Source organism: Populus nigra, chromosome 4 (assembly GCF_951802175.1).
Source record: "Populus nigra chromosome 4, ddPopNigr1.1, whole genome shotgun sequence".
In the NCBI taxonomy this organism is placed as follows: Eukaryota; Viridiplantae; Streptophyta; class Magnoliopsida; order Malpighiales; family Salicaceae; genus Populus; species Populus nigra.
Window position 1 is genome coordinate 9,657,034 of NC_084855.1, and position 25,496 is coordinate 9,682,529.

At 35.0% G+C, this 25,496-nt stretch overlaps 3 protein-coding genes and 1 pseudogene across 3 annotated transcripts; 2 read left to right on the forward strand and 2 right to left on the reverse strand.

The window, feature by feature from the left end:
• Positions 1 to 2,066: 2,066 nt before the first annotated feature.
• On the reverse strand, positions 2,067 to 5,726 carry LOC133691683 (uncharacterized; annotated as a pseudogene).
• Positions 5,727 to 7,301: 1,575 nt separating this feature from the next.
• On the forward strand, positions 7,302 to 11,710 carry LOC133692573 (uncharacterized). Its single transcript, XM_062113623.1, has 7 exons — positions 7,302 to 7,772; positions 7,887 to 7,975; positions 8,083 to 8,221; positions 10,291 to 10,389; positions 10,543 to 10,665; positions 10,783 to 11,045; positions 11,136 to 11,710. The coding sequence occupies exons 1-7, from the start codon at positions 7,631 to 7,633 to the stop codon at positions 11,244 to 11,246; spliced, it is 966 nt and encodes a 321-aa protein (XP_061969607.1). The 5' UTR covers positions 7,302 to 7,630; the 3' UTR covers positions 11,247 to 11,710.
• An 8,429-nt stretch (positions 11,711 to 20,139) lies between these two features.
• On the forward strand, positions 20,140 to 21,068 carry LOC133691705 (uncharacterized). The gene is made up of 2 exons (XM_062112312.1): positions 20,140 to 20,368; positions 20,493 to 21,068. The coding sequence occupies exons 1-2, from the start codon at positions 20,201 to 20,203 to the stop codon at positions 20,949 to 20,951; spliced, it is 627 nt and encodes a 208-aa protein (XP_061968296.1). The 5' UTR covers positions 20,140 to 20,200; the 3' UTR covers positions 20,952 to 21,068.
• Positions 21,069 to 22,430: 1,362 nt separating this feature from the next.
• LOC133692826 (26S proteasome non-ATPase regulatory subunit 14 homolog) lies at positions 22,431 to 25,073 on the reverse strand. Its single transcript, XM_062113974.1, has 6 exons — positions 24,779 to 25,073; positions 24,434 to 24,611; positions 24,248 to 24,329; positions 23,485 to 23,661; positions 23,230 to 23,397; positions 22,431 to 22,801 (listed from the first exon to the last, which is right to left on the reverse strand). The coding sequence occupies exons 1-6, from the start codon at positions 24,918 to 24,920 to the stop codon at positions 22,610 to 22,612; spliced, it is 939 nt and encodes a 312-aa protein (XP_061969958.1). The 5' UTR covers positions 24,921 to 25,073; the 3' UTR covers positions 22,431 to 22,609.
• Positions 25,074 to 25,496: the final 423 nt, after the last annotated feature.

The window sequence follows — 25,496 nt, forward strand, 5'->3', positions numbered from 1 at the left end:
ATCACTTAAATTATAATTTATCAGTTTATATATTTAAACGAAGTTTTAAAGATCTATATGATGCGTCGTTTACTTTAATATTTTTCTATATATTTTCAAATTATAATTTATCGGTTTATATATTTTATTTATTCATTTTATAAAACAGCAAATATTATCTTTTTAGTTTTCAATTAAAAAATTTTATGACACCAAAAAAATACATCCACAACGCTTTGCATTGCAGATTATCTTGGAATCCTGCACACAGTTTGGCGCGGGTATCCCGGCTATTTTCATGCATATCAAATCAACATTTTAACAAGAAAATCGCTGCGAGCTACAACAAGACCGAGTAATGACCGATAAATGTATTTTAATCTCGACAATCCATAAAAAAAAAACAAATATTATCTTTAAATATTATAGTTACAGAGCATCAACATCCTTCTTCAGTGGTCAACAAGTGAGGCTTACCTTGCCAATATCTCGAGTTTGATTCTCTATATACATGTTTGTTATTTTTGTAGTGTCTTACCTGTCTACTGGGCTTACAGAATGTTCAATGGATCCGAGAAATAGTCGTAGTACGCGCAAGCTGACCCGAACACCCCGGGTTATCAAAAAAAAAAAAAAGAAAAAAGAAGAAGAATACTTAACTAAAAAGAATCTCTACAATCTTCCCTTGAACCCCAGAAAGCCCTTCACTTTCTGCATCTTCTCTTAGCTTGCGAAAATCCTAAATCCCATCCTTTTTTATTACCTAATCAGAACCCTCAGATATTCCAAAATCCCTTGGAAAACCTCAATCTTTATGTAAATATCTCCAAACCACCGATTTCTTCGATGCCCATATCCAACTTGGGTATTGCTGGTCTTGATCTATCCCATTTGGTATTGTTATTTATTTATTTATTTTGCCTACAAGGTTATTTTGATAACTATTGTTCAAATAAAATGCAAAAAATCTTTGTGCCCCTATTGAATGTCTGAAATACAAATGTGTCCCTATGAAAAGATTATATACCCTTATAGATAGCATTTATTTTTGTATTGAGAGGGAAAAAAACAGCGAACTCATCCACAATGCCCCCTCCCAGTGGTTTAGAGTTTCTTTATTATTATTATTATTGATTTATATATCAGGATGTAATTAGGATAGAGATCCCTTGACCATGCTCCTTGTGATTTTATGTTTATTTAGATTGAAGCTCCTGTTCTTTCTTTTTAAGAAGAAAAACCAAGTATCAATTTTCTCAAGAGAAAAGAAAATCAAATGACAAACAAGAAATTATAACACGTGTCCACTAAGAGTTAAGCTACTGCATCAACCTGTAGAGAGTACAATTTGTTTCATACTTGAAAACAACTTGTTTCTGCAAAGCATTGTAACCAACGCAGGATTCTTGAATTTCGTTGAAAACGAAGAATGTGGTAGTGTCAATTGTCAAGCAAATTACAAAATGGAGATAGCTAGAAAAAGTGCTTCACTACAAATTGAAGACATAAATTTGTTCCTTGAAACTCGGTCTCCAGATTTTCCCTTAAAATTGCCAGCAATCTTAGATTTTGGAGTTTTGGTTCGGATTTTCAGGAGAAATACTACTCATAGATTTGCAGATTTTCCTTTAAAATTCCCAGCAATCTTAGATTTTGGAGTTTTGGTTCGGATTTTCAGGAGAAATACTACTCATAGATTTGCAGATTTTCCTTTAAAATTCCCAGCAATCTTAGATTTTGGAGTTTTGGTTTGGATTTTCAGGAGAAATACTACTCATAGATTTGCAGATTTTCCTTTAAAATTCCCAGCAGTCTTGGAGAGGGAGGAGGGTGGTGCTGTGTGGGCTGTGATTTTTCTGGGTGTCTCTTATTTTTTGTGTTCAGCATAGAGAGGGAGGAGATGGAGGTGGACTGTGACTTTTAAGGATTTTTCATTACAAGAAGGATGAAAAGAGAAGGAAGAAAATCTTTTCGCTGACATGGAATGACTATGTGGCATGAGTAGGTGGACCGAGCTGTAACTAACGAACTTCGTATTAAATTGAAGTGTTGCAAGTAAAATTTGTTAGGAAATCAAACCTTCCATGTATAGAATCGCAGACATATATAGAATAGCAGATCTGTATTTATTAACTTTCTATTGTAATTCCTAACATATCTCGCTGAATAAAGTACAATGCAGCAACTGATTCCTGACTTGTAGGAATCAATTGCGGTGATTCCTGACTTGTAGGAATCAATTGCGGACTCCCTATATAAGTACATGGTTCAGTATCAATGAGAATTACTTCAGCAAATTCAATCTCTTCTTCATTCTTTTCAAAATTACTGTACACTTAGTCAGGTGACAGGGAAATTATACAGATGCTACACTTCCAAGCTCACACCCCTTGGCTCTCGCGTTTATTCTCTTAGGATGAAGGAAGTGTTGCCTCCTTGGAAACCTCAAAGCCAAGGCTTCACACCAAATTTGAATCTCGCATACTCACACGAACGATCTTGCCTCTAGGATGTCAGTGATAACTACTGTTACAGTCTTGAACGGCGTATACATTTCATTGGATTAAATGGAGCATGCCTTCGCGAGGGATTAAGTGGGCGTCTGTTCAAGGAAGCTGATGACCTTAAATCCCAACCTTCAACATTCTTGGGAACACACACATCGAAAAGGATTTGACTAAGAACTCCATGTGGATTGATAGTTGGAGGGCTTCGCAAATGAACCAAACTTTCATTGTGTTCATCTTGCAAGGACTCAACATCTCTACCCTCGTAATACTCAACTGAGCTTGGCATAAAGAAATGATCACTTGGTGCAAAAGTAACTCCACGAAAACTATGGTGTGGATTAACAGTTGCTTTCCTCAGGTCACTAATTGGCTCACAGATCTGATCATGTGTCCCTTCGAAACCCATCTTTTCTCCTTCAAGTCGTTGAATTCTCTGGGAAAAAATTGCAGCTGCCTTACAAAGGAGCTCAGTGACAGAAGCCTTGTAGTCAACAGGATAAAGTCGATAATGACCTACAACAATTCATACAGAGAGAACTTGAATATGTTAGTACAAAGGAGAGGAGAAGCATAGAGACAATCTAAGAACTCTAAAAAGGCAATGTGAAAAGACAGCACTTGTTGCAATTAAAGAATATCCATTTGCTGTCTCAAAATAAAATGTTGATTGTGCAGTAGAAAAAGGAGCATGGCCATCACAACATTGACTGTAATGGGAATCGAAGGGATTTTCAAGAATTAAACCACAAGTGAAAAAGATACCGGTGGCATCACTCAAAGCACCAAGCTACAAAAGCTTGAACTAAATTTTGCATCCTAATGCATGGGTACCTCAAACCAGAAATAAAAAAAATCAAACAACTCCATTTGGTTTTATTATACAAGTGATATTCAAAGCAACCCACCAAAATAGGTTTTTGCAAACAACATGGCTTGTAGTATGTCTTGGTTGAACATTTAACTGTAGTTAGAAACAGACCTACATGAGGTGAGCCATTCATTTTCACAGGCTTTACGTCACCACCCAGTTCTTTTAGTCTTTGAGCAAAATTGCAAATGAGTTGATACGGAGCAAGATCATCATTCTCTGAGCACAAAATTAGATATGGCCCTCCCAAGCTCTGCAATAAAGTGACACTAAATTAAATAGATGCCAAAAAAAGAAGAAGCAGCGCAACATAATTTATAGAAATATGCTATTATGTACTTACAACAGAGGAATACAGAGTATGTCGGCACGCTGTGATTCAAATCTGTTCAGGAAGAGAGCATCAAGACTGCTACTAATTCCATTTGCCATCCAGGATAGTATTCTTGGAGGACGAGACATTTTAAGAACAGATGGGTGAACAACAAATCGTCTCCCCAGATCACTCGTAAAATCCACTGGACTAGAATCATAGATATGGCCTGAAATACAGTCTCTGACCAGCAGACAGTCATCCTATAGATAGACGGAAAAAAAAAAGGAATTAAACAAAACAGAAACAGAAATGGGCGTCAAATGCATAAACAGAGCAATGGAAAATATAAGAACATATGGCTTTCACCACATATACAAAGAGGAAGTCAAACTCATGCTAAAGACTGACATACCGGATTCAGTTGTACTTCACACTTTCCCTCAATGATCTGCAATGGGAAAATACAATGTGTTCACTCATCAAAAGAAACTGGGGTTGCTTCTTACTCAAAGAGGGGTTAAAATCCATCATTGATAATTACCCAGGGGCATATGAGGTAGTTACCTGGAGAACCTTGTACAAGCAAGCTTTGGGACCACCAGAAAAGGGCACAAAGACTATAGGGTATGGCCTTATCTTTAGCTCCTGCAATATTTAAAAATGATGCAAGCAAATTACAAGATAACCAACAGTTAAACTCGACAGATTTCAAGTTAGAGCAGTACAAAAACAGCGGCTTATTCCTCAGGGAGAGTGTCATGTTTCAAGCAAAGCAGATATGTGGAGTACAAAGGAAACACTAGATCTCGTTTAAAACTGTTGAGGTAGGTGAAGTTGCACCAGAATGTAGCCACATAAAATATAACCAGCAAAATGAATTGAATGCATCAGAGGATTTGACGTAGAATAGCACTGGCCTCAAGAAGTTCATTGAGGATGTCAAATGCTAAAGTTTCAGCCTTCTCAGGAAAGAACCTGAACAGATTATTATAGACATTACACCCCAGGTTTAAAATTATAACTGATTGTGCACATGTAGGAATGAATACAAAGCTTTACTGCCGTAAACATTTTTTTGCTCATGGAATATTATCTCAGATGTTACATGTCATTCATATAGGAAAACACAAAACTTTAAAGAGAGCATGCAGAAGTCAAACCCACTGATAAAACATAGTCACTAATGTCACAGTCATGAAACTAGCAAGTAAATGCAAGAAATGTACATAATTCCTGTTAAAGCAAGAGTAGATAATACCATAGAGTGAACAGCACAATAAGAAAATTCTTTTAGCCTGGTTGCCTAAGCCTGCACTTCTAATTACTCCCATCATCTTCTCATGTTAAATGCACACTGAATTCAATTCTTATGAAAAAGAACATATTCAATCCTAGCATGTAAAACAAACAGGCTTATATCTTGATTTGTCTCAACTACCAGATCCCATTTAGCACTTTCAGATAAAGCTACCATCTGTTATCAGAAATATTAGGACCATTAAAGGGAACCAGAAGATCCAGCTCCACCTATCTAGCTAAGGTTCCATTTTAACCTTATGCTTCACTATATAAAGTAACAAAATTCAACAAAAACTACAGTTCAGCATCATCCAAAAACATATGAGCACCACCCCAGTCAAACCCAGAAACCAAAATTCAACAAAAACAAAACATCGAATTCTTATAAACCCGGTCAAACCCAGAAACCAATATCATTAACCAACCGAAAAACAGCCAATTCAGAGGAAAAAACCGAACTTACATATTGAGAAATTGAGAGTGACAGACAAGGGAATTCCAACCAAGAGACCCATAAAGGTCAACATAGCTTTTCACATGTCTTTCTTGACTAGACATCCAAGCAAAAACCACCACTATCCCTTCTCTTTCCATTTCCCTTCTCCCCAAATAATATCTACCTCCAAATCCCCACATTTCCTTCATGTCCCCTTCGAAAACAGCTTTCAGTTCTCTATCAATGGACTTCGATGATCAGTGTGCCTTGCTGATTAACTTATGGGGCACCAAAAAATTAAAGACAACTAAGATCCAATCTAAAGAAATAAAAGCAAATGTATTAAGTATTACAATACAAAACGTGTGTTTTACATTAATTTACTGTTCATTCTATAATATATTATTATGGAGTGCGTAAAATTATATATATATATATATATATATATATATATATATATATCAGTTAATTTTAATTTTTTATGAAAATATAAAATTAAAAGAAAAAAAATTAAAATGAAAAAAATACCAAATATAGATAATATATTATAAATTTTGTAAAAAATATATTTTGATCTTTAAACTTTAAGAATCACGAAAATTATATAATTTAAATATCTTAATGTATTTTTAATTTTATTTTGTTATAAAAATTTATTTGGTTAATTTTTAATTTCTAGTTGAGAGAGAAAAATAATTATCAAATTTTAATGGTAAAGAAAAAAAATATCATTAATACCAATTTAGATCACCAAAATATATAATATTCATGTTAGATTGGTTTTTTTATATAAAAAAATTTATATTAAGTAATTTTTTCATTCTTAAAATTCATGAAAAATCAGACATTGAAGAATTTAAACAAGTGGTTTGATTTATTTGTTTAATGCTTGAAATGTGAAATCTGGAGACAGACAACGTTCATGTTGATATTTTCTTCTTATTTTTTATACTTTTATTTTCTGTCCTTCAAGAACATCTGTTATCGATAATGGTACATGGCAAGATCAGTGCAGAAAGAAAATGCCTACAACCTCTTGGCAGGCACAATAGTTAAGAAGTTCATTTTCCTCTCTGTATGCTTGAATTCGAGTCCTATGTATCATCAATTAACTAGATTCATACTAAATCTATAATTGATCCTCTGTGAATTGTATTTCAACATTGTAAAATAAATCCATAGAAAATATTTTTTTAATATAATATCATAGTTTTAATAATTAAATAATCACATCACTATTTATATTAACAAAAGCTAAATTTTTTAATACATCCATGCTTAATTGTGTTTTGGGTGTTATTTTAAGATGTTGTCTGATGAATAATAAAAATAATTAATACATGATTTTTTATTTTATAAATTAAAAAACAATAAAGTTTTCTTTTTTTATTTTATTTTATAAAATAATAATTATTTGTCATATCACACAATACTGATTAAGAAACCATTTGAGAATATGGTGCAAACCGCGTTTTTAAAAAATTAAATTTTTTTTTGTTAAAATTTAATATGATTTGTATGTTTTGGATCGTTTTGATGCGTTGATATGAAAAGTAATTTTTTAAAAAATAAAAAAATATCACATATATATTTTAACATAAAAAATTATTTAAAAAGCATCCACTACACGAAACATATTCTAAGTTTTTTTTTGTTAAAAAAATTAGTTGACAATTTATTTTTAAAAGAAAAGGAAGAAAAAGATAGAAACAACGGAGGTATAAACCCACCCAATTGCTATCCCTAGAAAGTAGAAATACACCAAATTCATAAATCCATGATCCATCCATCAATCAATCATATGATAAGAATATTTAAATTTTAAACAGCGACAGCACGCATTGATCAACACAAATGCATCCTCCCACCTTTTAGCCGCTAACCTAACCACAAGGGCGCACGTTAGCCCAGGCTCCAGAGTCAGCAAAACAAAGTTCATTTACAAAGCTAACTCTTAACCAGTCATTAAAATCAAAAGAAAGAAAACAATAGTCACTTGTATTAATTTCTTATCATCAAATCCCGATCCACACCGCTCATCGGCGCTCTCCAAAACGGTCTTTATTTTTTATTAAAAAAAACAGAGCACAAAAATAACTCATTACTGCATTTTTTTTTTATAAAAAAAACACGACTTGGTTGTAGAGCGATCTATCGGTTGATCTAATAAAAGAAAGAGGAATAATTGGATATTATGGCGGGATGAGGAGGAGGAGGAGGAAATGGCGAGAGGAGTGAAATGGGGATGTTCGTACAAGAGAACCACTCTCTTTGTTTGCTCTATTAACATTTTTATTGCCCTTTATGTTCTTCGCTCTCTATATGCTTCCCTTTATCTCTACTCCAATAATGATTTTAACAGAGGTAACTAACTCTCCAAGTTTTTTAGGTCCTTTTTATTTATTGAAGCGGTTTATTTGATTTTCGAGCTTTCCTTTTATTATTATTATTATTATTATTATTATTATTATGTTGTAGTTGTAAAGTACACACCAGATCAGATTAGGAAAATGGAGGAATCAATTCGGATTCGAAGAGCGAAAGAACCTTTAGAGCTTGTTAAAATTGTAAGCATTTCCTTTTAGGTTTTTCAGTTATTGTGTGATTAATATGAGCTCTGGATTCCTTCTTTGGATGTTGGTGGTTTAATTCAGTGTTTTCTGTTTTTGGAAAGGTGAAGGAACTTAAGGAAGAGTTTAACAGAGAAGAAACGGTGATTGAATTGCCAAAAGAGGTTAAGAATAAAATAACTGATGAGATTCTGGAGAGATTGAGAAGCTTAAATGCGAATGCGAATATCAGTGAGCAGAGAAGTAGGTTCATCTTTCAATCCCATGTCGTTTTGTTTTGCAGCTGCCTATACTATTTCAAATTGATTCATGCAATTAGGATAGGTTTGAACACTTGCTTTTTTCGAGTCTTGAAGGCTCAGCGCATTTGACGTGTATTATTCATCAAACGACAACTAATTTGGTATAATGCGGAGAACCAGAAAACATTTTTCTGTGCTGTCTCACTGGATTAGTGAACAGCAAGAGTGGTGTTTCTTTGTTGTTGCTCACTCTTCCATACAACTTCTGCTTGACTGCATTTTGTTTAACTAAACAGAAGATGAGTGCTCAAATCTACTGAATATTAGTTTTTGTTACGACGGGCCTATGCCCCCACCCAATATTGGTATTACAATGATGGAAAACAAAGGAGAGGAGGTATTTTTTCTTCTTTAATATGTTGCCATTCTCGGTTTTGATTTCAAGCAGATCCTATTACTGTTGTACAAGGGGTATAGAATTCAATGGAGCTTGCTACCACCATTATACACACACATGTATGTTTGTATGTATGAATCAATTTATCTGGTTTTGTTTTTTCTATGAAGTGCTTAAACATGGTGGTTTACGACTTTAAACTCTGTCCCCTCCATCAACTATAACATGCTACTTTTATTTTTATTTTTCCCATATCCACCCTAACTCTGCTATATCTCCCATGCTGTCTCTCTTGTAAAGTCACAGCTACGTTTGTTTGCTTTCATGAAACAAGTGCCATTTTTTTTGTATTAATATTAAAATGACCAGAACCTGATGCCTCTACCACGCTCACCTCCATGCCATGAATCCACCATATCTATCATTAGCACCACGCCAGCACTGACATTTTTACTGCCTGAGGCCTCTTATTTATCATCATAACTGTTGCTACCATATTTTTTCCATGTCTCTTGCCTTACAACTGCAAACATCATGACCTCTATTTGCAGCATTATTCCTCTGCTGCCTCTTGACGATTTAAGGATCTGTGGCCTTTTTTGGTTTTTCTATCGCCGACATCCTCTTTTTTTTCCTACTTCACTCCCAAACTACTACAGTGCAAATGCTCACAGAATTTGTTCCTAATTTCTTACATGGGGACACATTGGCTGTCATTAGCAAACTAGAAAAGTAAATTCTCTGTCAAAAAATGTTGTAATTCTACTTGTTGGCTATAAATTTTTCATAATCAAATAGGTATTGCTTGTTTTGAAATTAGACAGCTCATCTGATTGCTATTAATTTTTTTCAATTAAAAAATTATAATGCATTAAAATTCTGGTGCTTTAGGCTGATGTTATGCTTTGAATCTTGTTCATAAGGTTCTTCTTGAAACACATCATGCCCCATGATTCCATATAGAGAAGGAAGGAATCTGTAATGGTGCTGAATGATATTTGTGGGCTTAGTCTGTTATACATCTCTTTGTATTTTATTAGCTCCATGGTTAGCTTGGAAGTTGGATAAAAGAAAGAAGAATTTTCAGAAGCTACTATGTGGAATTTACATTTTGTTGACTGATAATATTTGATTGAGGGTATCTTTGGCTTGGAAAACTTCAGCCATTTGCTATTTCTGAAAGCTGTAAATTTTTTCTTCTTCTATTTCTTAATCTCTGCCATATTCATGCTCTTCAATGTAGAATTATCCAAGGATTCTTTGGATGTTTTGACAATTTCGTCATTCATGAACACATCTCTACTTGAAATGGTGACTTCCTGCCTCATGGAGTTCAAGTGTACTGTTAGGATGATTTTGGACTGACATCATTTTTCTGTTCAGTTATAATTTACTTAGCTGATAACCACCCAGTCCTGGTTGTATCAGGATTTGATTAGTGCTTCTTTTTAATCGTATTTCCAGTCTCATTCCTGACATTTCACTATTTTTAGCAACATTAAACAATGATTTCCAGAAGTTTATTGCTCGCTTGTCTACAATAGGGTCATCCAACTATCCAAGCAATGTGGATGGATATATATAGGACATGTAACATAAGAGCTATGACTTTTGACCTTCTCTGTGCTGGTACCTTGCCACTTATCTTTGTTCTTCTCTTCTTTTGTAAACAGATGCTGTTGAAAAGTGGCGGAAAGAAAAACTGCAAGAGGTCAAACTGTTGGCCCGTGAAACAGAGGGGCTGACTTCATCTATTTTGAAAGAGGAAGCTGGTATGCTTCTGTCCTTGGAAGGGTGTGGTTTGGTGTCAGTTAAATCTCTGGTGTAATGGCCTCAAGGACCAATTATATTTGTGTCTGTAGGAAGCACTTTAAATCCTCGTTTCCCATACCCTGCTGCTCACGCGTGTTCCTGAATGTTCTTAGGTATCCTAGTAAGAGCCTTAGAGTCTGATTGGGCTGTGCTGTCAGAAAATATTGGCCTTTGGGTACCTGCTGAAGTAATTCACCAGGAACACGATGATAAGCCTGAGGGTGAAGAAGAGCCTGGTAATTAAATTGAGGTTTCTGTTGGTAAAATTTTATTCTTCATGTTGCCAGTATCTAAGCATTTACCGATGAAACAAATTTATACATGCATGTTTAATTTTTACTTATTTTTTACAGAGGAAGAAGTTCTACCTGGCAGGCCACTTCCACCTGAATGCCATGCGGAGCTTCATACTGATTATGATGGTGCTGCTGTTAGATGGGGCCTTACCCACCATAAGGAAAGTGCAGCTGACTGCTGTCAAGCTTGCCTAGATCAGGCAAAATATGCAAAACCTGGTGAAAAGAAATGCAACACATGGGTCTATTGCCCATCAGAGACAGGATGCTATTCGCCGGATATCTATCAACATAAAAATCAAGAGTGCTGGCTAAAATATGTAAGAATTGGTTTAATGTTTCATTATGAGCTAAAATTCATCAAGACTTTAATCAATCCAATTATGACATTTTATCTTGTCAAATTGCAGGCAGAAAAGCCCAAACTGAATTTCAAGGATAGGTATTCTGAATCATATAGAGATTCCCACCCAAATGCGCCATTGATTGTTCCCTGGGTTTCTGGTGTTGTTAGTGCATGATTGAAAGTAACATCCCAAATAGTTTGATGTTAAATTGCTTGAGCTGCGGTCTTTATCGTCTTGTGACAATTTTTAGAAGATGTGAAGCTGCCTCTGCTGATACCTTCGATTAGGCACTCCTTGCATCCAGATGTGGTGAGTATTGACTTCATTTCATTTGGTTTTTTTGGAAAGAGAGAACGGGCGAGTAGTGTGATCCCTCGTTTAATTGCCAGAAGCATTTTTTTAACACGGGGTGCGGAAGTCCTGGCGCTAATGATATTAATATAGTATCTGGTGCCCTGACTAGGCAGCCTCTTTTACAGTTGACATCAAGAACCTTCTTTATGGATTAGCCTGAGAAGATTGGTTCAGTTCCTTGTAAAAGGGATGAAAAATTAATTTGTTGAAATGGTATGCAAATTTGTAACCATCGCATGTGATTGAATTTCTTCATGGGAATTAAGAGTTTGTTCTTTGGACTACGGAATTTCACAGAGGAGTGTTTAAAAAACTAGTTTATTTATAATATTTGCATTATTTGATCTGATTTAATCCATCAAAGCTAGATAATAGAAGTATTATAGATGATAATAAGTTAAATTTTTTTAAAAAAACATGGATTGAGTGATAGGTTAAAATTTTTAAATCTTGGTCAACATGATTAAATTTATATTATTTGATAGTTTGAATGGATTGAATATTTATTTTTATTATATTTAGAAATGTTTTATTTTCAAAGTTTTTGTTAATGGGGTTTTTTTTAGATATTTAGATTTTATTTTCAAATTATATTTGATAGTTTTTGTTATATAGAATAACGCTTCTACCCTTGAAAAATAATATATGAGAAACTTGCTAAAACAACACGCAACATACCACCTTTTGTATCCGACATTTGAAACTACTTCTCTCCTCTACAATGTTGTCTTTCAAGACAACTCTAAATCGAAATCAATCTAGGTTATTTTATTCGATTTCTTAGTTTCTCGTGATGTTTGTTGTTGAAAAAGAAACAATCTATACCTTGAGCTGTTGGGATCTTGTCCCCTTCTCATTGGACTTTTTTAACCCAAATATTATTATATTTTTCAAAACCCAAGAAAAAACCAAATTGATTTTTATTGGGTTCATATAACCCTAATTATATTCTATTCAAAATAGCGCTTATAAGTATTAGATTATAAAAATGAAAGTAAAATATTTATATATGGTAATTGTTGTTTTTTTTAAATGAAAGTCGAAGTGACCAGCTTAATCACACAGTTGATGCATACTGATACCAAGTCAGAAAAAAGGCTTTTACAAGGTCTCTTTAAGGAAAGAGTTCCAAAGGTTTGCTCTCCCAAATTGATCCATGCGAATTACTAATCACAACAACCATAATTTTTTTTATTTGTCTCTGTTTAATTATCATCTTAACTTCTTTGAATACATGTCTCTAACCTGCAAATTTTTTTTTCCGGGTTGTTGCCGTTGAATCTGCTGGCAGACAAATCCCAATTGCCTTTTTGGAGCGAGTTAAGGAAGATTTTAAGAAAAGATATGGTGGAAGAAACCATGACATGCTTTATGAGTTTTCCGTAAGGGTGGCAATGGGGATTTTGGGTTTCCATTGCAACAATTCCTTTTCCCATCCCAATCTTCTTCACCGGCTCCCTGTAAAATGTTGTCATTTTCTACAGATTTATGCTTAAAAATAGCTTGGTGGCAAAGTAGTAATTATCAGTTTAATTACAAGGTTTAAATAGCTCTAATACCAATATTAGAGAGCAACGCACATAACTAGCGAAAACATAGTATTGAAACTTGGTTCGGTTGAATGTGTTGACTTGGGATTTGATTAATTCAAGGTTGGAATTGGATTGTGTTTAAAAAAAATAAAAAAAAATAAAATTCAGGGTGACTGAACGGGTTAACCTGATTAAATATTTGATTGTAATTTGTTAGCTTTTATTTTTTTATTTTTTATTAAAATGAAGTTTTGATTTAAAAAAATTGATCCGAATAACTCGGTCAAAATTTATAACCCGGACCTCTAACTGGATTGGGATTAAAATCTATGGCCAAATCCTCAAGTCATGATGAACCAGCAATCTCGTTCATTGCAAGTGGTTTCATAAATTTAACGGTTGTGATTTTTGAAGGTGTAACTTAGGGAAAGAAGTTCAATAAAATTAGAAGCCCTCACTACTCTCGTAAGACAACAACGAGGCAATGCTCAAAGAGAGTCAAATTGTAAGGCTGAGCCGAAAGCTGGATCAGCCCACGTTAAATTAATTACAGAAAAAAATTAAAAAAGACAGTATTTCTTTGAGCACATTTACCAAAAAAATATTATTTACCTTTCTCTCCTGACTAGGTTTTAAAATGTTTTGTACCACTCACCATCCTTTCCATTATTTGACCAGTATACTTCCAGAATCCGAGCCAACTTGTTACACTCAAGTAATTGCCAAACTTGAGTGGAGAAAAGCTATGGGGGCGTGAATTAAATGCTTTGATGGAGAATATGACGTGTCTCTCTATCCAAGGCCAAATGGTAAATATACTGTAAGGAATAAATAGGTATTCAAGATTAAAAGACACTCTAATAATAATATTGAACGACACAAAGTTATACTCGTGGCAAAAGGCTTTGATAAAAAAATGTAGAATCGACTACTTTGACGCTTTCCCTCCAATAGTTAAAACAACTATTTGTAAGTGTACCCTGCTGGATTTATATTCATTCAATAACTAGCTTGACAACGTGTTCATCAGCTTTGGGAATGATATTTATGTGCTAATCGTGGCCAGCCCCTCTAGCTTGGTGTGAATTGTTAGCACAAAATATGAACTTGCGAATTCAATTATACAAACAGAAGTGCCAAGTTCTTATATTGATATGCATGAATCATATGAGGAATGTTATGGCCTTCTGTTTCTAACCTGACCAAAGTAATAACATTTTGCCCATGAGCCACATGAATCACTGGGGCTGTTCCTTGCTCAATTAAAATTGCACTTCTATGACCTCTCTCTATCATGTAACGAATGATTGTGAAGTTTCTCCATCCTGAGACGAATTATTAATGGCATGGACCAAGACATGGATCGAGCTTGCTTTCTCTTTTTTACTTTCAAGATTATGACCTAACCATCATTTGTATGGCCCTCGTTAAAGAACACATCAATGTTGCCTTTGTTCATGGTACACACGATAACCACATTTAGATCCCCAAATAGTTTGGTTTTGATAAAAGCTACGTGTGTGATCACTCCGAGGGAACCTTCTGTTAATTATCTTGAAAATTAATTGAAAAAAAAACAGTAAAACACAAGTAAAATTGTTGACAAGGCAAAATATGAAGAAATGAATTGCCAACCGGGCAAAATCCCCTAGGAAACCAGCAGCACCTGAAGGGATCCAGCAACGAAACAATGAGAGTGATCACACACACACACACACATATATATGTCATGGTTCGGTCTCAAGTAGCCACCCAGAACCTTTTGGTATGCTGTTCACCAGCAAAAATCCGAAACTCCAATTCCAAAGGTCTGAAACGAATCAAAACTGAATGAATATAAATCCAGCAGGGTACCTGTAGCTAGCTCGGTCTGTCCTATGACTTCAAGAATGATATTTCCTATGTAGTAAATCAATTATGTTAATTTATGCATAATCCACAAGACTCTCATTGGATGGCAATCAAGAGAGTCCTTTGCTATTTGAAAGGCACAATTAACTATGACCTATTTTATGCACCTTCTGCTGCCAACTTAATTGTTTTCTATGACTGTCATGTAGGCTAGAAATCATGATAACCAAAGAAGCACCTATGGATTCAATATTTTTCAAGGGTGTGCCAAGAAACAAGGAGTTGTCTTGGGTTCAAGCACGTAAGCAGAGTACCGAAACATGGTTTTAGCTCGATAGAGGCATTCTAGATTGGAATGTTAATGAAAGAATTCCAAACTTATCTTTCATTGCCCCATACTATCTAGTGTGATAACATTAGAGCACTAGCTTTAGCTTCAGATGCTAGCTTCCATGCCCAAATCAAACATGTGAAAACTGACTATCATGTTGTTAGACAGAAGGTAGTTAATAAAGATGTTCTAGTCAGATAGGATTAGTTGGGTTCATCGTTTTACCAAAGGGCAGTCTGCAACTCAGTTTCAATTTCTAAGGTTCAAACTCATGGTTTGCCAATCACCCATGAATTTACAGAGGGGTGTTAGAGCATGCACTTACTTAGTTAATACTCAGTTGCACAAATCAAAGTCAGTTTAGGTTTTTTCTGATTATGACAAGCTTACAGTTTGATAATAGTTGTACAATCTCATTGCACTTCTTATATTTATTATTAAATACAGAGATGATGCAGATAAAAATCCAATCCAATTAGTTGAAACACTCGCTTTGTTATTTATAATCAGTTTATTTTATTTTTACAAATTTCAAGTCTAAAAGCTGCTGCCTTGCTGCTCGCTAACATGTCTCCTCTCGATACCTATAAGAGCAGTGAAATGGAACCAAGAAGCCCCCGCTCCTTTTGCCATCGGAACAGGGGAAGTAAAAATTTCAAACCAAAACAGACACAGGACGAACACCATCTATGGTTGCTTAGCGGAAGATAGATGGGTTCTGAAGAAGGGAGCACTCACTGGAGCGTGTTTGAGGGAGTGAGAAACGTGGCCTCATCAAACCCAGAAACTCTCATGTCTGAAATCGAGACTGCTATTAATGAATTGGAATACAGCCGTGCCACAGCCCTTCTCGACTCGCCATCACCAACCTCAACCCACATAGTAAAGACTAACATGAGCTCCGATTCGGGTGCAAATCCTCAATATGATGCTAAAATGGCAGATGGGATTTACATGGCAGGCTGTGCAGCCTTGGCTGCTGGGAAACTTGACGACGCTCTCCAATATTTGAATGTCTCTCGCTCGAAATGTCCTCCTGATAAAACCTCTGCTGTTGTAAAGCTGCAGTCTCTTATTTCTCTTACTTCACAGCAACTCCACTTGACTCTTTCATTTTTGGTATGCTTTACTCCTTTGGTATCATTTTGATTTGCTACAATTAGATGTTGGGTAGTAAAGTAGTTTTATTAGTCTAGATTTGTAATTCTTCCTTCAATTTTTTCTAAATTCATGATTTTGACGTTCTTTGGTAAATTTTATTGTTGAGTGCTGCGTTTGCTTTAAATATTCTATCCTAGAAGTTAGATTAACTCCTTTGGCCATACTATTATCATCTTATATCTATGATTTCAACTTCTGTGTGTCGAAATGATGGAGTTATATGACCCTTCTGATATGGTCTCCTTACTTGCTCTTAGCTTATCAGTGGTTTTGGCTTCAGGATCAGACATTGAATTCGCTGTGAAATTGCTCTATACATGCAACTGATCAAATGAAGGGATAGATTCACTAAGATGTATAGTTGTGTAAGATGATCATGACTCTTTAGTATCTGATATTTGTTTCTGTGAGTGAACAATCCTTTATATTTCGTTACACCAGAAAGAAAATCATCTCTGATGTAGATGTAGCAACATCAGACAGATTCTCCATCTGTTCACTGCTAGAAGGAGGCAAGTTGAGCGTTTTAGAGGGTTTGTGTGAGGTTGAAAGGTGACAATTTTTTACTTTTTTGAGGTGGCATCTGCTCCAGTTTATGCATTCGTCAATTCTACTATGCTTTCACATTGCTTTGTGGTTGCTCTAGTTATTGTGAATATTATCACACGTTAGTTCAAAAACCCTGCCAAATTCGAGTTCCAAAACTCTGCAGGGTTTGGTTGTCTGAAATTTTTGGATGCAAGCTGAGAAGATTTTTTTCTGTGAGTAAACAATGAAATTATATTTGATAACACCAAAAAGAAATTCGTCTCTGATGTAGATTTAGCAGAACGGGTCAGTTTTCCATTTTATCATGCTGAAAGTAGGTGAAATGCGGTGTTTGGAGAGTTTGTCTGCAGGTTAAAAGATCGTCTTCTGATGGTGGTATCTGCACTAGTTTCTACATTTTACTATCTAGTTTGTCAATTCAACTGCTTTGCTTTTTACGTTAGCCATGAGTTGCCCTTATTGGCGTGAATATGATCGCACATCAGTTCAATAACCCTGTCTAAGTGGCGAATCTGGGCCTGGCTAGGCTGTCTGCAATGCATTTATCATTATCAACAAAGAACTCTGATTCGTAATGGTTGCTTCTGGTTCTATTCCTGCTTGCTGTGGATGAAGATTGCAAACACACTCCCATTTCTTGCAGTTTCATATTTGCCTGTAATTCTGTTCTCTTCAATTTATTTCTTACAAACAGGCTTAAATTCTTTGTTTTTGTATTTCAAATGTATTTTTTGATAAAAATTAAAATATTTGTTTAAAATTAATATTTTTTTTAGTATTTTCATATTATTTTAATATATTACTATTAAAAATAATTTTTTTAAACATATATATATATATATATATATATTTTTTAATACATTTCTATATGTAAAACAAAAAACTTCTAAAAACAACAACAATTACATTTACATTCTGAACACTCCATATCAACTACTTTCGTGGTCAGGTTACTTTCATGCTCAAGTTCGAGAAGAGGAAATCCACTTTTAAGCTTGCCATACCATTTTCCACCGTGTCATTAAATTTCATACGCCTAATTAATTGCATTTTAGTATTCTTTTAACTTAATATAGAATTCGGATCAAAACCGAGATTTGTTCCTAGTTTCCGTTACACAAAAAATAAATTCAATGGACGTTTCTGTTTACCGGTAATAACTTGTACGGCAGGGCATCATTCTCAAGTAATCAAATAAATTGCGTTCACGATTTGGTATCGTGTCCTACTTCACTTTGACTTCTGCCTGAAGTGATTACTTGAAAACGACATGATTAACACTCTTTTAAGACATGGCTTCCGTGAATCGAGGATTGAGGGTCCCCGTAAGAGATCATTGTTTCGCAGTTGAAACACCGTGGACCAAGATAGAATTCACCATAGACTCGTATGGTGTTTCACTCTCTCTCTCTATTTTATTTTTTCACTTTTTTTTTGGCCACTAGTTTTTTTCCCTTTAAATTCATCATTCCATATTATTTTGTATTAGAATGGGACTGCCTATATTTATTTTATTTTTTTTATAAAATTATCTCAATATTAAAAAAAACATCCCTATATTAAATTGATAATTAATTTTATAAAATAAAAATCTAGTTTTATTGTTGGCAAAAAAATAAAAATTTAATAACTAAATTTGACAAGAAAGCAAAATGTATGGTAAATTTTTTTTTGATAACTGTAAGTGTCCAGATCAGCTTACGCATATCTCGAAATCCCTTAAAAACTTGAAGTTAACGACCATGTAAGCCTCTAGTGGCTCTGAGATTTGTAGCACTCAAACTAATGATCTTTGAGAAGCAAACTCAAGAGTCTGACCAATTCAACTATACCCTTTAAAATTATAGGGTTATTTTTTTATTACTATTGAATGTGCATTTTTTAAAAGATTTTAACCTAAAGAATTTTTTAATATCATTTTTGTCCATTTAGTTTAAGACTTTAACGGATTGTTTCAAACTTTATTTTATTCACATTTTAAATTTTAAATTTGTAAAAAAAGAAAGATACTTGTCCAAAAATAATAGAAGAAAGAGAAAGTGATGATTTGTCATTTTCTATTGACAAAATGAGTCAAATTTAGTGTTAATGTATTTCTCTTTGACGAGATGAATGTGTTTTTTTAACTTTGACATTACTATAAAAAGTATATCAGAGTTGAGATTTTTTTTATTTTTTTGTTTAATTTTGCGTTATTTAATCAATTTAGAGATGTTTTGAATTGATAAATAAGTTTACCAGGATTTAAAAAGTGTTTTTAAATGAAAATAGATTTAAAATAATTTTTTATATTTAAAAAACCCTAATTTATTTTTTCCGTGATTTCTCTAGCCATCGAATAGTAAATAGGTAGATAACATGTGGTTTGCTTTATTTTTTTATATATATAAAAAGGCCATTCACCCTTTAGTCAAAAAAAAAAAAAAAAAAATCAAGTCACGATTCTAGCCTTGCAAAGCCTATGCACACAAGATTTTTTTTTGTTGGGCCAAGTGTACGAGCCTAGTCTCTTAAGCACAAATGACTGGCCCTTTTTTATTGTTTTGTTTTTCAAGATTTTTTTTATTAAAAGAGTCATTTTATAGTTTTTTTTTTAAAAAATTTGCTATTGAAGTCATTATAGATTTTCATTTAAAAAATAATGCTTACAAGTAAAAAAATATTTTTTTTATTAAAATAATAAAGAAATACATTAATAAAAAATGTAGTTTAAATTAAAAAAATATATATTTTTTTAATAATTTAATTCATTGTCAATAATGTAAATATCTATTTTTATAATCATTTAATTAAATAAAAAATAAGTTCTATAGAACAAGGTTATTTAACATGATCAATATCATCATTTAGATTATGAATTAGATAAATTAACTCAATTTAATCCAAATAAATCTAAAATATAACCGGATTAATATTTTTTAAAAAAATCAATGTAGTTTTCAATATTTTTTTAAAGAACCAAACTTGGTCCAGGTAAGAATGGTTAAACAATACTAATTAATTTTCACCCAATTTAATTTAAAACCTGGCCGGTGCATAGATTAGATTGACGAGTTAACAATCCAATAACGTCGGTGAAAAGTTCCCCGCCACGTCACGCGTGCAACTCACTAGTGAGAAATTAAAGTGGGACTTTTGAGTAATTTGCTAATACGTCTTTCAACTTTTTTAACTTCGTCTTTACCCCAAAGGATCGAAAGCCACTGCTGTCAGTAAGATGCAAGGCCACTATCACAGGAGCCAGTCAATGTGGACATCAACAAAAACTATGACTTATAAATGCTAGTGCTGTATATATTTTGTCCCATACCATTGAAGTTGGAAATACCACCAAACTTTCTCTTCTCAACATGGGCGTCTTTCACCATGAAGAGGCACCGAATCCTTCTAAGAAATGCAAGTTCCTTGCTGCAACTTTGAAGGATGTGTTTTCTAATTGCAGTACTTGTGGTGGACGGATTTCAACTTCAAGCCCTGAGGAAGAGTATCCAACTGCTGACGTTGATGATGAGCAGGAAGTACTTACTTTTCACCATTGAAAAATTCGTGTTCCAACCCCCCTCGCAGAAAAAAAGGAAAAGAATAGAAAATCATGTTCTTTCTTTCTATCCTTGCTAATCTTAGTGTGTTTTCCTTCTTCAGGTTATTGTTTCAGAAATTCGAAGCAGAGCCATGGAAAAGTTGAGGCATAAACCATTTATTTTCACAGACAGCTTTTCCTGGGTATACTCTCCGAAAACAGGAGAATTGTTTGTAACCCCGAAGGCTGTTCAACAAAAGGATGACGGAAACGATGACAATGATGAATATGATGATACAAGAGAGGAATTTTTCTCTGTTGGGAGTTGTTTATCCTGTTGTTCAAGTGCTTTGAGCAGGGAAGCATTTGTTTCTGCCAAGCCAAACTTCTCTCGATGTTCAAGTTTCAACGAGTTTTGTTTTCCAGATTTTCCAAAGCGCTCGATACTCCAGGAGTTCTGTCACTGTCAGGGATGGCCATTCGGTCTATGGAGAAAGGCTGTGTTACTTCCACCTTTGCCCAAATCCCCTTCTGAATCTTGGTCCTGGCGCAAAGGTGCTAGAATTGTTAAGATGGCTTAAGAGTCAAGAGCATCTTCGTCCTTCTGTTTTTTTTAGCCTTGGCAATGGAAAGCAAGCATGCACATCAAGATTAAAGAATAAATAACAAGGTTTCGCTTATGAGAAACCGTTTTTATACTCCTCTAGATTATAGCCGGTGGTTGCCTAATTCACAAGTCATGTTCTTGTTTGTGGTGTTGAAGTTTATGAAATTGGAAAAACTAGTTAACCTACCAGCAAGAGAAACAATTAGCATCTTCTCTTGTAAAACGGACCCCTCGGTGAGCTTGCCCGTGGCTCTAAACCAAAACCCTCCCTCTTATTAACAAAAGGAAGAGCTAGGCAGTTCAATCGTGTGTGTGCACACACACTCACAGAGAGAGAGAGAGAGACATGTGCGGAAATCAGGGAAGAAACCATTGTTGCTACGCCAATACTTATTTGACCAATTTCTGTCTTTGAGACAGAAACTTTACAAAAGACTAAATTTTGAGACCAGATGCATCAATCACAATTTTGTTGTCCACAAAATCTGATCCTTTCAAGTTCTTCTATAACAATAAGCAATCCATTCGTAGTAGAGAGGCATCAAGCAATCAGCATAGCACCTTCTGGGTTATAAAAACACCTGTCACGTTTGTAGTTTACAGATTAAGCAGCACCGAGAGTCCCTCTCTTTTAACCCTATATATTTAATGTATGATCTTCATCCCGCCACTACAAGTTCTCAGAACATTATTTATCATTTTACAAACACCGCGCAATCAAATTACAGCACCCATCTTCATGTCAACGAGCAAATAATATCCACCCAGTTAAGGAAATAATCTACCAACTGAAAAGTTCAAACAAAGGGAAAAAATTCCATGTATTTACTTTCCCATGGCCAAATCATCGCCACAGTCCCGTATTTCATCATACAAACATTGATGAAAGAAACAGTTATTAACCATCACATGAAAGGAAATATGTAAACTTTAAATTGTCAACATGGGTAAGCTATTATTTAAAAACCAAGAACTTCAACTTGGAAGATTTTTCTTGAGAGGAACACCACATTCTCTCTCCAACTATTCAAAAACGTTCAAAAATTTTGTGAGCTCAAATCTTTCCCCAACAGCTACCCTAAGCTCTTTGCTCAACATAAGAGCCAGCAAGCCCACGAGTGCCAAGAAAGAACGGTAACCCGCATCCAAAAGACATGATAATTTAGAAAATTGAACACCTGACTATGCATTCATTTGTAGGATCACTTCAAAAGGAGAAGAAAGCTCAAGGCTGGACATGCTTTGAGCGGTCATCCAGTCAAATCCAAGTTGTCGAAGGGGTCAGCATTACTAGGATATCACAAGATAGTGGTCATCCAATCTTCAAACCCAGGTTGTCGTGGGTGGTCAACATTACTGGCGTTAGATTACCTAATTATAACTTCCACAACAAATTAATCAAACATCAGCATGCAGACACAGGCACAGCGGAGCACCCCATAATCTAACATCATGAAGCAGATAATAAAATGACTCTATTGATCCCAGTGATTGAACTGTCTTCCAAATATCCACCATGACAACTAGTCCAGTACAACATAACAAACAATGAAAGAAAAGGAAATGTAAAAGTAAATTATGAATCAAGATCGTTCTACTTCAAACAGAGTACAGAATGACATAAAGTCAGGTCTAGAACACAACAGTGTCAAGCATAGTGCCCAATGTCTGAACTATGTTGGAGGACATCAAATTTGAGACATGTTCTTCGAGGTGTTTCTTCGCATCTTGCCTTCCTACATTTGCAATTGCCAGCTTTTCAGGCGGCAGCTCATCTTCCTCTTGCACTGCCTTGTTGTATTTAATAGCTAAGCTCAGCATTTCCTGCAGATTTCAAGAAATATCAAGACCAATCACGATAGCACTGCAAAAATGGATATTACTGTATGCACCTAGTACCTAGCAGAGTAGAAACAGACAAATGGCATTGCCTTAATGATAAGATGGCAGTTACCAGAGATTCAGCTAACCTGTCAGAATTAGAGCCCCATCCCAAGCCCATTTCTTGGGATGCAATTGTTCTAATGTTGGAGGATGAGTAATGGAACACTATGCTAGATGAATGATGACAAACCATGAACACACAAAAGGCAATTGCCTTAGTGCTGGATGAGTAATGACACTCAACTAGATCCAACATGGGAGTTCATGAATAGGACACTCAAATATCACGAACGCCCTCTCACACAATTAAAAGACAGAATGAAAACAACACAACAGAGATTAAGGGAACTCCAATAACATCTGTTCACCTGAACAGTCTGCTCATTGGTTTTTGAATGAGTATCAAACCGCCTAAGTGTCAAACCATCTGTCCATTTCTTCTTGTGCAGGTTAAGAAGCATCTTTTCCTCAAGTTCATTCTTTCTGTAATTAATGGCTATGGAGTAGTAATGTCTGTTCAATCCATGGATCAAAGCCTGAAAGTTTTCAAGTGAACCATGTTAAATCTTGATGCAACAGAAAAATAGTTTGCTGAAAAAAAATCACTTTTGGCATGCACTCACTTGAATGGATGGCTTATTCAGATGCCCAAGATTGGAAGTTGTCTGCCGTGGTTCTTGGCCAAGCATCATTGTTTGTGGGTTAATCAAACGAAAGGCATCAATTACCACCTTTCCTTTAACACTCTGAATTGGATCCACCACCACTGCCACAGCACGTTGATTCAAAGCTTCAAAACTCTGAATATCAAACACAATAAAACAGTCAATTCTAGTAGCAACAAGCAGTAACAATTACTGAAACAAGCAACAGTCAAATACAAGACATAGCAATCACGAACCCTTCCCTCAATCAATACAATCTTAGCATGGTGGCAAAACTAAATTTCATCAAAATATTGTAAGAGGATAAGGAGAATTGTAAGAGAAAGACACAATAACGTTTGAAGTGTTATTAGTCTTCTAGGTCACATTGGCACTCCCCAAATCAAGAGTCCTCAGTCCATTTATATCCATGTCCAACAGCATCATTAAAAAAGGGTGTTTTTTCTGACCCATGCAGTCACTGTTCACATTAGACTTTGTAATCAAGCTGTCCTATTTCAGGCAGTAGTTTTTCCCAAGTGAGGGAGAATTCAGAAGGTAACACAATCCTATTGCCTACTCAAAAGCCCAGACACACACAAGAAACTAATCATAATCACTGAATGACTAAATCTAGCAATCCATTTTTTGACAACCTGTAACATCAATGAAAAGTTCACCGACGACACCAACCATTAAGAATATCAATACCAAGACCATAAGCATAAACACAAAGCAAAACCTGCTGGGTATTTATATCAACACCAGACAGCCAACAGCCAAATCCAGGATGTGAATGGTACCACCCCACAACCATCTCCGGTCTGCAACACCAAACAAAGAATCAAAAAATCATTAGCGGAACTATACCCAAAAACTACCACATGATTTTCATCAAAATCAACTTGACAGAAATAGAAAATAATACCTTCCAGTCTGTTTAAGCATGTCAAGCATATTAGTCTGGAACACATGATCAACAGCTTCAACACTCACACCAGTACCACTTTGTGGCATTGCGAATACATCGACAACACGAACTGTATATTCATCCACAAACTCTCCAAGCATCAAACCCATCACCTCCATCGGTACCCCAGCTCTCCCTATCATCAACATCCACCAAAATCAAACACAAAATAACCCAATTCTTAAATTCATTAAAAATAAGTACATCCAAAATCCTAATTCAGGGTTCAAACTCAGATTTACATAGAACAACAACAAAACCCTAAAATTGAATACGTAGGTTGTGGATTTTAGAAAACCGTACCGTGCTTAAGCATTTTGAGGAGGGCAAGAGAGGAGATGTAGACCTGCTCGGAGGAATCGAGAGTGGGAGAATCTGGTGGTGGATGACCCAGCGCGCCTCCTGCACCTGCAAACATTCTTTGCAGTCTCTCCATACCTGACATTATTATTATTTAACTTTCTTGGTTTCTTTCTCTCTAGCCAAACACAGATTGTTGAGGTTTTCTTTCTGAGCAAGATAGGGGCTGCTAACTTCTAGTCTTCTTACTGATATTTATCAGGGGGAGAAAAAAAAAGAGAAGGAAATTGTGAACTTGTTAGAGAAGATTTTGCTCCTATGCCCTTGAAAGGTTAAATAATTAAATATTCTTGGGTATTAGGCCCTGAAGCTAGATGGGCTTACGACTTCAATATTTGCAGGGTTTTGTCAGGCCCATTTTTTTCAATTAATGGGCTAGAAAAGCAGAATTAGGCTTGTTCAGCCCATATACGTAAGAAAAGGTTATTCTGCCCTGGCCCATTTTAAGGACGAAACCTACAAGCCTGATATATGGTTTGATATTCAGCTGGATTTTTTAGGCTTATGTGACCTCGTATAAACCGTACTCTCTCTTAATTTTAATCGAGGTTTAGTGTATTTTCGAGTCTTGATGACTTGAAAACCTTGGCAGGAGCAAGTATACGGGAAAATGGTGTTTGTGTTGATAAGATAGGTGTTTTTTATTTAAAAATATACTAAA